Here is a 12,857-nt window from a genome sequence, read left to right as displayed (position 1 = left end):
GTTACATTTATTAATTACAGATGGCCTATAAAGAGTTAATCAGTATTTAGGCACATGTTCTGGGGATTTAACAGATGGTGTGAAAATACATTGGATTTTATTTTTGTAATTCTAATTTACAAACACACTGACAGAATAAGAGTTCTTAAGAAAAAAACCAGAAATAGGGTAAGTTTTTCTTCTAAGTTTCTGGCATTTTGTTAATTGAAATTAGATAGGAATGCTACTTGAGTGTAAATGCAGGCCCTTTACCACACAGGCATAACGCAGGGAATGAGGAGGTGGCAGGAGGCGGGGGAGAGCTGCCATGCTGCCATGCTCAGCCACGGCTTCTAAGGGCTGCAATGGGAAAGATGAGGAGGGGGAGGACACTCACCGGGGTGTTGGACTGCTCCGTCAGCTTTTGCTCCCACATCTTTAAACGTCTTTCTCGTTCTTTAAGCTCCTGTTCTTTGAAACTGAGATCACGCTCTAGTTTCTTTAGCCTCTCAAGAGTTGCCTCGATTTCGCACCTGCAAAGGGATAACTGGTTTAAGTCTCAACTTAAGGATGGCAAATGCTTAGTAGGTCCATCAGAACACTAAATGAAGTAAAAGACTAATGATTGTGTTTTTAAATCAACCAGGAAACTGCCAGAGAAGGAATCTTTCATATCCTTAAAAATCAACAGGTAGTTTTTAGTTTGTAAAAATAAGCTCAAAATATTTCAACAAAGCACTGAAGAGCCTCTGGGCTGCAGCATAAGCTATGGAGCTGGTGTTCTGTTTTAGTCTTTTGAAAAATGCTTACACTCATCTACCTCTTTACAGTTTACAAAGCACTATTATATATTATCTCATCCTATTCCCATAACAACTTCAAGAAACAGGTATAAATCTTGTACTCAGGTTAGGTGATCAACATCACACCATTAATAAGTGGCTGAGATGGCACTTTAACCAACTTACTGGCTGAGTAACCCAAGCAATCAACTGCTTAACACGACTCAGTTTCCTTAGTTGTACGGGGTGGTGGTTATATTACATCAGGGCTTCCCAACTTGCCTGATCCTAAGAATTACCTGGGAAGCCTGTTAAAATACATAAATAAATAAAACAGATTCCTAGGACCCTTCCTTGGAGTTCAGAATTCAGCAGGGCTGGATGTGCCTAGAAATTTCCATTATTTAACAAAAGACCTAGGTAATTTTTACAATCAGGCAAGTGTAGGAAATCCCAGGCCAGAGGAACTCTGAGGTTCTTTTTAACTTTAATAATTTTTTAAAAAGTTCCCTCCTTAGTCTCTATAGGCCAACCAACCTCACCTCTTGGAACAATATGCTCAGTTATAAAAACCTCTCCTTCATATAAATTGAAACTAGTAAGAAGGCTCAGCACAAACTTTTTTCTCCTTCAGGGCTGTCACAACATTTAAGTCTAAATTTATGCTCTGAGAACTGGAAGTTCTTTCCCTTGGGTTTCTGAAGAGCCTTTAAATAAGCAACAGTAATGAGAGAATGAGAGGATAACAGAGGGGGGGAGGGCGGGAGGAAGGAAAGGCTAAAGAAAGCACACTGAAAAAAGAATGCAGAAGGAGGAAAAGCCTGGAGACAGGTAGTATTGTGGATCAGCTGCTGAGTGTTGCCAACAGCCTGCACGACAGACTGCATGATCGTGGTTAAGACATTGAGTGTGGAAGGTAGAAGCCCCCAGATCTAAGTTCGTGAATATATGTAACCAACATCTGCCTTTTTATTACCAGAGAAAATCAGAATAAGTGGACAGCTTATTCCAATGCTTTTATAGATGAGAAGTAAATGAATAAAAACAAAAAGGTTCTGGGTATTAACTGGCAAAACCCAACTCATGGAAAAGCTATTGAGGTGAGTCTGAATTAGGGCCCAACACTTCCCTGCTTGTCTGAAAACTACCTCAGAGCAAGGGAGGTAGCAATAAAGCATAAAAAGCCTCTTCTGTGTCACCCACGAATATCAAGACTGATATCTGAAAAATTAGAACAGAATGTAAGTAAAGTCACACTACAGTCTGTAAAGAAAGAAACTAAATCAGCAATCTTTCAGAATTATTATTGTATCATAAAGTAGAAATTTTATCCCTGATATTTTTGACAAAAATATGCCCATTCATACAGACAAAAAAAGTTTGGTTTTATTTTTTAAATGGAGGACTGAGAAAAAAAAATCAATGTGGAGAAACTTTGGATAAACTTTTGTAACCAAAAAAAAAAAGAGTGACCAATCTTCAGTCAATGAGAGTGTCTGCGGGTGACAGGGAGGCCCTGGGCACGCTCAGTGGGAGATGGCAGTGGCCTGGGCTGCTCATCTATGCAGTGCTTCTGCCAAGCCAGTCCCAGTTCTCCTGCCAGCAAGACTGATCTTACTGATGTTCTTTTTGATAGGGTAAATGACCAACACATTCTATTTCACTTGTAATTTAAGCCAAGGATTCATCTCAACTTCCAGCTCTGGGAGCCCACTGAGATTTTGAGCCCTTCCAGAAAAAAAGATCAACAGTTAATTAAGCCAAAAGCTGTGAGACAGAAACAAACACTGGCTGAGTAAATATTCTTCATCAATCTGTCCCTTCAGGCCCGCCTTTGCAGGATCTGAAAAAGTATGCAAGATTACGTGCCATAGAAAGGTAACTCAAATCCAAGGACAACATAAAAACAGCTGCACCCCCTTGCTGTTCTTTGCTTTTATTGGTACATTATTTTGCATCAAATACATTTGTTGATGCATTTATATTAGCTTCCTGTTCTAAAAATATAGTTTAAGTGTTTTAGTTGATGAAAATGATTTTCTCTTACACCAAATCCAACCAAAGTCAATTTCAACTTGTATGAATTTTCCATATGCCAAAAACAGGCAATGAACTGTAATTATCTTCTTTTGTTAGACAAAAACTTATTTTGAAATAAAAGGTCAACTTGTAAAAACAGCAATATAGTATATATATTGCATGATAAATACATAATATGTATATTAAATTTAATGTTATATATTACATGATTTGTGCTAATGTCCAAATTGCCAAGATTAAATTTTTTTGATATCTGCTTTTCGTTTTTAAGAAGGCATGACATGGTGAGAGTACTTTGATCACCAAGGAAAAACAACCAACCAAGTATTTAAAGACATACATGTGAACACTTCGTCACACTACCACATAGCTCACTCAGCACAGACTGCTATAGGCCTGTACACAATCACATGGGTTAATGAAAATTGAAAACATGACCAGCTGGATGACACATTTCCTGTTCTTAATGCTCATTTCCATTATTGCTAATAAGTCAATAGGAGGAGAAAGAAGCTGAAGATTTGATGAGCAAGGAAACGTCTGACACTAGATTTCTTTCCTATCACTTATTACTTCCAAGGAAAGAACACAGTTTATGTGGTTTTTAATAATCTAGTTTTAAAAAGAATTTGCAGAATAATCATTTAATTTTCTAAAAATAGATGTTCTATGTGTAAAGGAAGCTCTACCAGAAGACAATCATTTGGTAGAAATGCCAAAGCAGGATTGGAAACAGACTTTACTGTGCCTCTAAAACTCCTTGGGCACTACTCACATGGTTTCAGACACATGACAAAAGTTGGAGGAAAGAAAAGAGTAGTTTGAATGTGTTGTCCTATGAAATATCCAGATGATCTGATTAAAACACATACTTCTTTTCAGCACTTGGCATATTAAGGCAGTCTTTTCGCCTTAACGATAATCTAAAACACTCATGTCCTGTAATGTTTCTCTTAGCTAAAAAGAAATCTAGTCAAGTGAATATTGCATCCTAATGAGCAGACGGCATGACAATGGCCACAAGGCCAGTAACAGCACTGCACAGCATGTGTGCAAGAGCAGATCAGACCCCTTGGTTCCACTACTGGCTCCATCTCAGTACTGTGTGAACCAGGCAAGTTACCCAACCTGCGTAGGCCTCAGTTTTTGCATCTGTGATATAATTTAGGGTTGCCATGGGGATTAAAAGAAATAAACCAAATGAAGTACATACATCCAGTAAAAACAATGTAAATGACAACCATGTATATTATTATTATAATGAATAATATTATTGCCCATGTTCTTAACCAATTGCCAAGCTCAGTTAAAAGAGCTTTGCTGCTTCTCAAACTGTAGTTTACTGTTCTGGTAAAGATGTTCTCTCTTGAGCTCTCAGAGCAGGATGAACAGTTCCCTGAAAGAGCCACTGAGGAAGCACCCTATGCAACTGTATGCCTTTAAATAAAATATATCCATGTATTTTTCCTCTTTTCTTTCCCACTCTCTATTACCAATTTTATCCTCATTTTTCACCTTGAAGCATTTTAAAAATTAAATTCATCATTCAACTAAACCAGGTTTAATGCAGAAAAAGTACAAAATACAGATATACAAATAAAGAATACTCTTCCATAATCCTATTACTCAGTGATAACACTAATTTTTTTGATACTTTTCTCTTTGTACACATACATATACACATAAATATATATTTTATAAAAAATGAAATTATTCTAACAAACTAGACTCTAGCCTCTATTTAAATCACTTGTCAGATCTGCATTATCATGAAAGGCTCCATATTATTCTGTATGGAGATATTTTTAAGAACCATTCCCCTTTTATTGCACTTTATGCCATTTCTAGTTTTACAGTTCTAAACAATGCTTTGCTGAACAAGTATCCACACATTTTTGCACAGCCTTCCCATTTGTTTTCTTAGGAATAAAGTGGTAGTGGTAGAATTTCTGGGACAAAGAATATGAACATTTTTAGGACCTCTGATCTATACTGCCAAATTGTCCTCTAGAAAGGTATAATTTTCCCACAATGTATGAGAAAGCTGAAAGCATTGGATATTTTCATAATGTAAATTTTTGCCCATTCAATAAATCATGTTTCCTTGTATTTATTTGATTGCTAAGTGAGGTTGGATATTTTTTATATATTTATTAGCTATTTTATTTCCCCTTTTGTGAAATGCCTTTTCATGTCCTTTAGTATGGCATTTTAATTAAAATGGTATTTTAAAGACAGTAACTCTTTGTCTATCACAGTGGTTTTCAATGTGTGGTCTGGGAAACCACAAGACTTTTTCAAAGGATTTTTGAGGTTAAATTGGTTTTCTGGACAGCACTAAGACAGGATTTGCCTTTTCTACTCTCATTCTCTCACAAGTGCAGCATTTTCCAGAGGCTTCATGACATGTGATAGTGCCGTAGGCAGAATGCAGAAGCTGGATTTATTAGTTTTTTAAAATGAATCAATACTTACATATTTAAATTTTTCTGTTATAAATTTTGAAAGTGGTAAATACTGATACAACTCTTTTAAACAAAAGTTCTTTGGAGTCCTCAGTAATTTTTGAGTGTAATGGAGTCCTGAGACCAAAGTTTGAGAACTGCTGACCTATTCTATAGGGGGAAAAAGTTGCAACAACATGTCATTTGTCTTGGAAATTTATTTATAATGAGTAGTGCTTTTGGACATATGAAGGTTTTAAATTTTTATATAGAAAACTTTCCAACTTTCTTCCTGTTTTCTGATTTTGTTGACATATTTCAAAAGACTCCCAATATGAAGGGTATTAATACTAGCATTAAAATCCTACTAATCTTTTGGATAACAGATCAAATAGCATTTCCTCAGGGAATCCTTTTATTATATCCTCAGACTGGATCAGATTTCATGGTTATATGCTCTCAGACATCCAGTACTTTGTCTGTCATAATACTTGTCAAAACGGTAATAAAATAGTTATTTGTATATTTATATTTAGTAGTTTAACATGGGACACTCCTGCTGGAGAGCTCCACGTGTTCTGGGATTGTTGTGTTCTTCACTACAGCCCATTGCCTAGAATGGCACCGGCTGTTCTCATACCAGCAGAAGTGCAATGAATATCTGAATGAATGAATATAAGAATCACTTTTGTCATGGCAAACAAATTAACTTACATATTTATATTCTCTTATATAATATCATAATGCCTTTTTATATTATTACCACAATAGTATTTTCTTCTTTCCCTCCCCAAATATTATTGAGCAACTGCTGCATTCAAGGCCTGTTCTAGATGCTGTATGTACAGTGATAAACAAAAGTGATTGTCTGCCCCTCTTATATTTTAGTCAGTGAGACACACATTAAACAAGTAACTGCAGAACTACTTCTTAATTCCAACAGCATAAAGGCTATAAAGAGGCTCTCAGAGCACATGAAGTGAAACCTAATCTGGTCTGGGGTCAGGAAACACTCCCATGAAGACATGTTATTTTAGCTGCTATCTGAATGATGAACAAGAGCTAAGGTGGTGTGTGAGTATTAGGGGTGGTGTACAGCTGATATAGGATCAGTTTTAAATAGAGGCAAGTGCATTTGCAACAACCCTGAATGGGAAGAAATATGTATCTGTTAAGGGACAGAAAGCCAGAAATCAAGAGGCAGAATGATGCTCTGAGGTTGGTAAGGCAGGAGAACAGAGGGTCTCAGGAGCCTTAAATATTTTGGTCTTTGTCTTCAGAGTAATGGGAACCTATATATGAATTTTAAAGGTGAGCTATCTGATTAGATGTGCACTAATCTATTACTGTAGGAAACAAATATTACTTATGTGTTTTGTTTTATTAATTACTTTAGCCCAGAAAAACAGTCCCTTGTGTCTAGGCTTGAGCTCACAGTATTACTTTTGAATCCCTAAATATTCATTTAACTCACTGACCCTAGACAGATATTCAAAGGAATAAAAATAAATAAGGATATGACAAAACATCAATCAAACATAAAGCCCAAAGAAATGTCTGGTAACAGTAGTAAACAACTCAAGTCATTTTCAAAGTGCATGCAGTACTCATTTGGCATCAGCAGATGGCGTAAGGCATCACGTTACTGCCATGGCTATCAAGAGCAGAGATGAAGTTACTTAAAATCTCTGCTGAGTCAGGGGAGGAATAATGTTAGCTCCCAAACATGCTATTTATATTCATGCATCATGTGACCTGGCTCAAATGTTTTATCCTGGACTTACTTTTTCCACTCATCCAATTTTCTCATTACTAAGTTTGTTTTACACTTAACAAATTTTGATAAGATTTATAATACTCAAAGTTTTCTTTTAAAAGTGTTTTTATAGTCTCTCTGCTCCGTCCACTTAGCAAATAGGTTGTCCTGCAAATTTCAAGGCAAACAGTATTCTTATTTCTTACTGGACAGAGGCCAAAGCTTCCTAACACAGAGTGTATACACAGAACTGTCTGGTAATCATCTTCTGTCTCAGAAGATATGATTCCAATATTCTTTCCAAAAACTTAGACATACAATAAGGCAACAAGCTAAGAGAAACAATCTTTTTTGCTTACATAAGAAATGGAGGACTGAAATAGAAATAGATGAAACAGACTTTTAAAATCTTTTAAAAGTGTTTTTCTCCTAAGCTCTGCTTAGAAATCAGTACTGTCATCAAGGCCTTTGGTTCTCTTCTTCACTGAGGCGAGTCATGGACCTTCGAAGCCAGAGGCTGTCACCCCAGCATCAAGGCTACTCACCTCCACTCTGCCTTGTTGTGCAGGAATGAGTTACACTGGTCAGGAAGGTTCGTGTCATTTGACATGGACTCCAGAATTGAAATGATCTGCTTGAACGACGGCCGTTTCTGAAGAAGAGAAAATAAGCAATCACTTGTTAGAACTTAAAAAAGAAAGGAGATCTTTAAGAGAAAATGTAGGTAGTAATAAGCTCAACAGATCATAACAAAATAAGACAGGATACAATGTCCTGACTCAGTTATTTTATCCCCATCAGATTACTCAGGTTAAGGGAATCATATTCTTTATTTTCAATTAATTATTCATAAAAATAGATTCAGATGTTTTTCTATCATGTGGACTAAAGTTGAGATAATTAGTGGTTTTTCTCCAAATAAAGAGAGAAATTCTCTCTTTTGGGTATCATTAAATCATTAAAAAAAAAATTAAGTCCTTTCAAAATCTATCCATACAATAAAGTTAGTAAAAATTCATGGTAGAGTCTGTGTAATGGGTATGCTAGTGTTCACTGAAAAGTTCTTTAAACTTTTCTGTATGATTCAAAATTTTTATAATAAAATGTTGGGGGAAATATCTACCTATCAACCTGTCGAAACTAATAAAATTTCCCAAATCAGTTGGTCAGAGCAAAAAATCTCCCAATTTTAAAGCCATCATAACTTTATTGTTCTCAATGTTTATTTCACCTTGTAAACAGTTCTAGTGCTAGGACACTGTAAGGTACAGTTCACTAGAAATTGAAAAAGCAGTGGTTTAGTATATGTCTTCAGCTAGCAGCAACTACACTAGTCTATCTCTTTAGGCTCTAGCCAAGGTTGAGACAAAAAGTTAAAACAAACATGGAGAAAAATAATAAGAGGATGGTGCACATTCTCTTTTTATCACACAGCATAATTATACCATTTGTGAACAAATTACAGTTGTAGCAATTAAACATGCATTTGAATTTAGGAGCATAAAAACAGGAAAGAACAATGTTGAGGTAGCTTGTTCTCAGGACTTGAGTGCTTCCCACATTATTAAGAAAAGCAATTTTTCCATTTCTCAGAAATATAAAACTTGGATATTTATTGAGTTCTGCCATTGCTGTTCTCTTTTAAGGGCATGTGCACATGTGTTTTAAAATGAGGGCATAAGTAGCTAAATGTTACTGATGTACATTAAGTCTTCTCATATGCAAACAGGAAAATGCCTTATGTAGGAAACTTGAAAAATACTGTTTGTCTTCTTTAATTTTGTTCCCATCTTAATTGTTCCCATCATGTGTCAGGTTTTAAAAGAAAAAATGTTTGAATTGTTTGTGCAGGAACTAATTATATAACAAATAAAGGACTTTCCTTTTGCAAGGAGGAGCTAATGAATTTTTAAAGAATAATAGTTTTCCCTACATTTAATCATTCTTGAAATAAGGTGAAATTCTTGTAATTGGATGACAAGCATCCTAGAAAAATCTTAATTTTATAGCTAGAATCTACTCTCAACAATGTAGAATTTTGTGGTAATAATATTTTATGAGTATTCTGGTTACAGAATACATCATTTGGTCTAGGACCTTGTGTAAGTTCCTCTTAAGGGGCTTAGGTTCCCTTTAAGTATGTGTAGGTTTGCTTATTTTTAAAAAATCACAACTAGAACCATTTATTAAGCATCTATATATATTATTTCTCTATATGTTACCTTCATTTAATAGATAAGAAAAGCTTGTGTCAGAAAACTATGAATTGCCCAGCCTCACACAGGAAGCACTTTACAGAATCAGGGGCTATGTTCTTAAACATCTTCTGTCACAAAAGGGTAAGATATTACTTCCTATCAAACTCATAGCTTTTACTATTATTTTTTCTCTATTAAGAAATGTCATTATAGGTCTTAAACTAATACTCACCTTTCCTTCCTTCCTTGTTCTCTTCAATAAAATATTTTGAGAACCTTGTGTAAGCCAATAGAATGACCAGATATTTACCTCATACTAGCTTTCTCTTATATACATCCCTCCCTCTTCACTGCAAAAGAACACCAGTTCTACATGTGGGCTGAATTTTTTAATGTAGTTGTTAATACTCTAAAGTCTAAGGACCAAAAAAGAAAAGAAATAAAATACTTTAACCAACTATTGCTCTACATCTGTATACAGGACTGGCACCAATTTCTGATTAATTGCTACATATTTCTAGCCAGAGAACGAAAAGAACTTCTAAAAGCACTAAAACTGTTTCTTAGGAAATTTACTGTGATCTGGCTACTTCAGGCAGCAACAAATTGGCATTTACTTACTAAACTGATGTGAGTGCTACAGAGAAACACATAAAAACTAGCTATATTTCTTTGTGGAGCTTGCAATCCACTTAGGAAAAGATATTTTAAAAAATACAATAGTACAGGTAAGGCAGTAGCCCAGACTGTGGTTTAGGAAGAGGAATACAAATCATGGGCTGGTATAAACAGAATAACTAGGGAAGGCTTGATGATGAAGAATTCAGAAAGAAAAGAAAGAAGAGAATATGTTCAGGGAATGAAGGTATGTAAGATGTATCTAGAGGAAATTAGCAATGAAAGAGTTGGAAAAGTGGACTGTGACCAGATATACAAATCAAATCAAATACAGGTGACATGTAGTAGTTTTATCAGCATAAAATGTTATGAATTTAGGAAATAAAAATCAGTCTCAACCAATAATATGCTGCCTACAAGAAACCACTTCACCTATGAAGACACACATCAACTGAAAGTGAAGAAATGGAAAGAGATATTTCATGCAAATGGAAACCAAAAAAGAGCAGGAGTAGCTGTACTTACATCAGATAAAACAGATTTCAAACAAAGGAAAGTAAAAAAAAGATTAAGAATGTTATATATAGGGCCGAGCCCATGGCGCACTCGGGAGAGTGTGGTGCTGGGAGCGCAGCAGCGCTCCCGCCGCGAGTTCGGATCCTATATAGGGATGACCGGTGTGCTCACAGCGCTCACTGGCTGAGCACGGTGCAGCCGGTCTCAAAAAGGACAAAAAAAAAAAAAAAAAAAAAAAAGAATGTTATATATAATGATAAAGGGATCAATTCAACAAGAGGATATAAGAATTCTAAATATATATGGACCCAACACCGGGGCACCCTGATATATAAAGCAAGTATTATTATACCTACTGGGAAAGGTAGATTTCAACACAATAATAGTTGGGGACTTTAATACCTTACTTTCAGCAAAGGACAGATCATCTAGACAGAAAATTAGCCAACAAACATCAGAATTAATCTTTAATCTAGGTCAATTGGATCTAATGGACATTCATAAGAACATTTACTCCAGCATGTCCAAAATACACATTCTTCTCAGCAGCACACAGAACATTCTCTAGAATGTACCATATATTAGGTCACAAAATAAGTCTCAAAAAATTTTAAAAAACTAAAATCATATCAACTATCTTGTCCAACCACAACAGAATAAAACTAGAAAGGGACACTGGAAACTGTACAATTACATGGAAATTAAATAACACGCTCCTGGGCCGGCCCGGTGGCGCACTGCTACAGTGCGCCGCTTGGGAAGCGCGGTGGCGCTCCCGCCGAGGGTTCGGATCCCACATACAGACCGGCCGCTCACTGGCTGAGCGAGGTGCGGGCGCAACACCGAGGGTTGTGATCCCGTTGCCGGTCCCGGTCCAGTACGGGCGTGACACTGAGGGTTGCGATCCGTTGCCGGTCACGAAAAAAGACAAAAAGGAAAAAAAACACATGCTCCTAAATAATGAATGGGTCAAAGAGGAACTCAAAAAGGAAATTAAAAAATTCCTGGAGACAAATGAAAATGAAAACAAAACATACCAGACCTATGGGTACAGTGAAAGCAGTTCTAAGAGGGAAGTTCATAGCAATAAATGCCTACATCAAAAAAGAAGGAAAACTTCAAATAAACAACCTAATGTTACACCTCAAGGAACTAGAAAAAAAAGAACAAAATCAGTAGAAACAGAGAAATAACAAAGACCAGAGCATAAATAAATTAGAAATTAAAACACAATACAAAAGACCAATGAAACAAATGTTTGTTTTTTTAAAAAGATAAAATTGATAAACCTTTAGTCAGACTAATGAAGAAAAAATAGAGAAGACAAATAAATAAAATCAGAAATGAAAAAGGAAACATTATAACTGATACCACAGAAATACAAAGGATCATAAGAGACTACTACAAACAACCATATGCTAACAAACTGGAAAACCTAGAAGAAATGGATAAATTCCTAGACACATACAGTTTACCAAAGTTGAATCATAAATAACTAGAAAACCTAAACAGACCAATAACAAGCAATGAGATTGAAGCAGTAATAAAAAGTCTCCCAACAAAGAAAACCCCAGGACTACATGGCTTTATTGCCAAATTCTACCAAACATTTAAAGAACACCAATTCTCTCAAACTCTTCTAAAAATTGAAGAGGAGGGAATACTTCCAAACTCTTCCCTTGAGGCTAGCATTACCTTCAGACCAAAACCAGAAAAAGAAACAACAAAAAAAGAAAACTATTGACCAAAACCCCTAATGAACACAGATGCAAAAATCCTCAGCAAAATACTAGCAAACCTAATCCAACAACACATTAAAAAGACCATCCACCACAATCAAGTGGGATTCTAACTAGGGATGCAAGGACAGTTCAACATATATAAATCAATAAATGTGATATACATCACAGAAAAAGCATTTGATAAAATCCAATGCCTCTTCATATAAAAACACTCAACAAATTAGGTATAGACAGAATGTACCTCAACACAATAAAAGCCATATATGACAAATCCACAGCTAATACCATACTGAATAGGGAAGAGCTGAAAGCTTTTCCTATATTAACTGAAACAAGGATGCCCACTCTCTCTGTTATTCTTTTTTTTTTTATTCGTTTCCTTGGATGGCTGTCTCGTATAGGGATCCAAACTGTTGACCCTGGTATTATAACACTGAGCTCTGGGGCCGGCCCATGGCTCACCTAGGAGAGTATGGTGCTGATAACACCAAGACCATGGGTTTGGATCCCTATAAAGAGATGGCCAGTTAGCTCACTTGGTAGAGCGTGGTGCTGACAACACCAAGTCAAGGGTTAAAATCCCCTTACTGGTCATCTTTTTAAAAAACAAAACAAAACACTGAGCTCTAACCAACTGAGCTAAGTGGCCAGCCTACACTCTTATTCAACACAGTACTAAAAGTCCTAGCCAGGGCAATTGGGCAAGAGAAAGAAATAAAGCACATCCAAATTGGAAGTAAGGAAGTCAAATTGTCCCTTTTTGCAGGTGACATTTTTTTTTT

General features: G+C 35.9%; 1 protein-coding gene across 2 annotated transcripts in view; it reads right to left on the bottom strand.

Moving 5' to 3' along the window:
* LOC103586833 (mitogen-activated protein kinase kinase kinase MLT) overlaps positions 1-12,857 on the bottom strand; it is a 161,864-nt gene that overhangs the window by 47,778 nt on the left and 101,229 nt on the right. For both annotated transcript variants that reach the window (XM_008568166.1, XM_008568167.1), the window contains exons 9-10: positions 7,547-7,653; positions 377-512 (exon numbers count right to left, since the gene is read on the bottom strand). In XM_008568166.1, the coding sequence (XP_008566388.1) occupies positions 377-512; positions 7,547-7,653 (243 nt within the window). The remainder of the gene's footprint in view (positions 1-376; positions 513-7,546; positions 7,654-12,857) is intronic.

The sequence above is a fragment of the Galeopterus variegatus genome, unplaced genomic scaffold (genome assembly GCF_000696425.1).
Source record: "Galeopterus variegatus unplaced genomic scaffold, G_variegatus-3.0.2 Scaffold383, whole genome shotgun sequence".
Classification (NCBI taxonomy): domain Eukaryota; kingdom Metazoa; phylum Chordata; class Mammalia; order Dermoptera; family Cynocephalidae; genus Galeopterus; species Galeopterus variegatus.
Note: the sequence above shows the minus strand (reverse complement) of the source record. Positions and strands in the feature narration are given on the sequence as shown.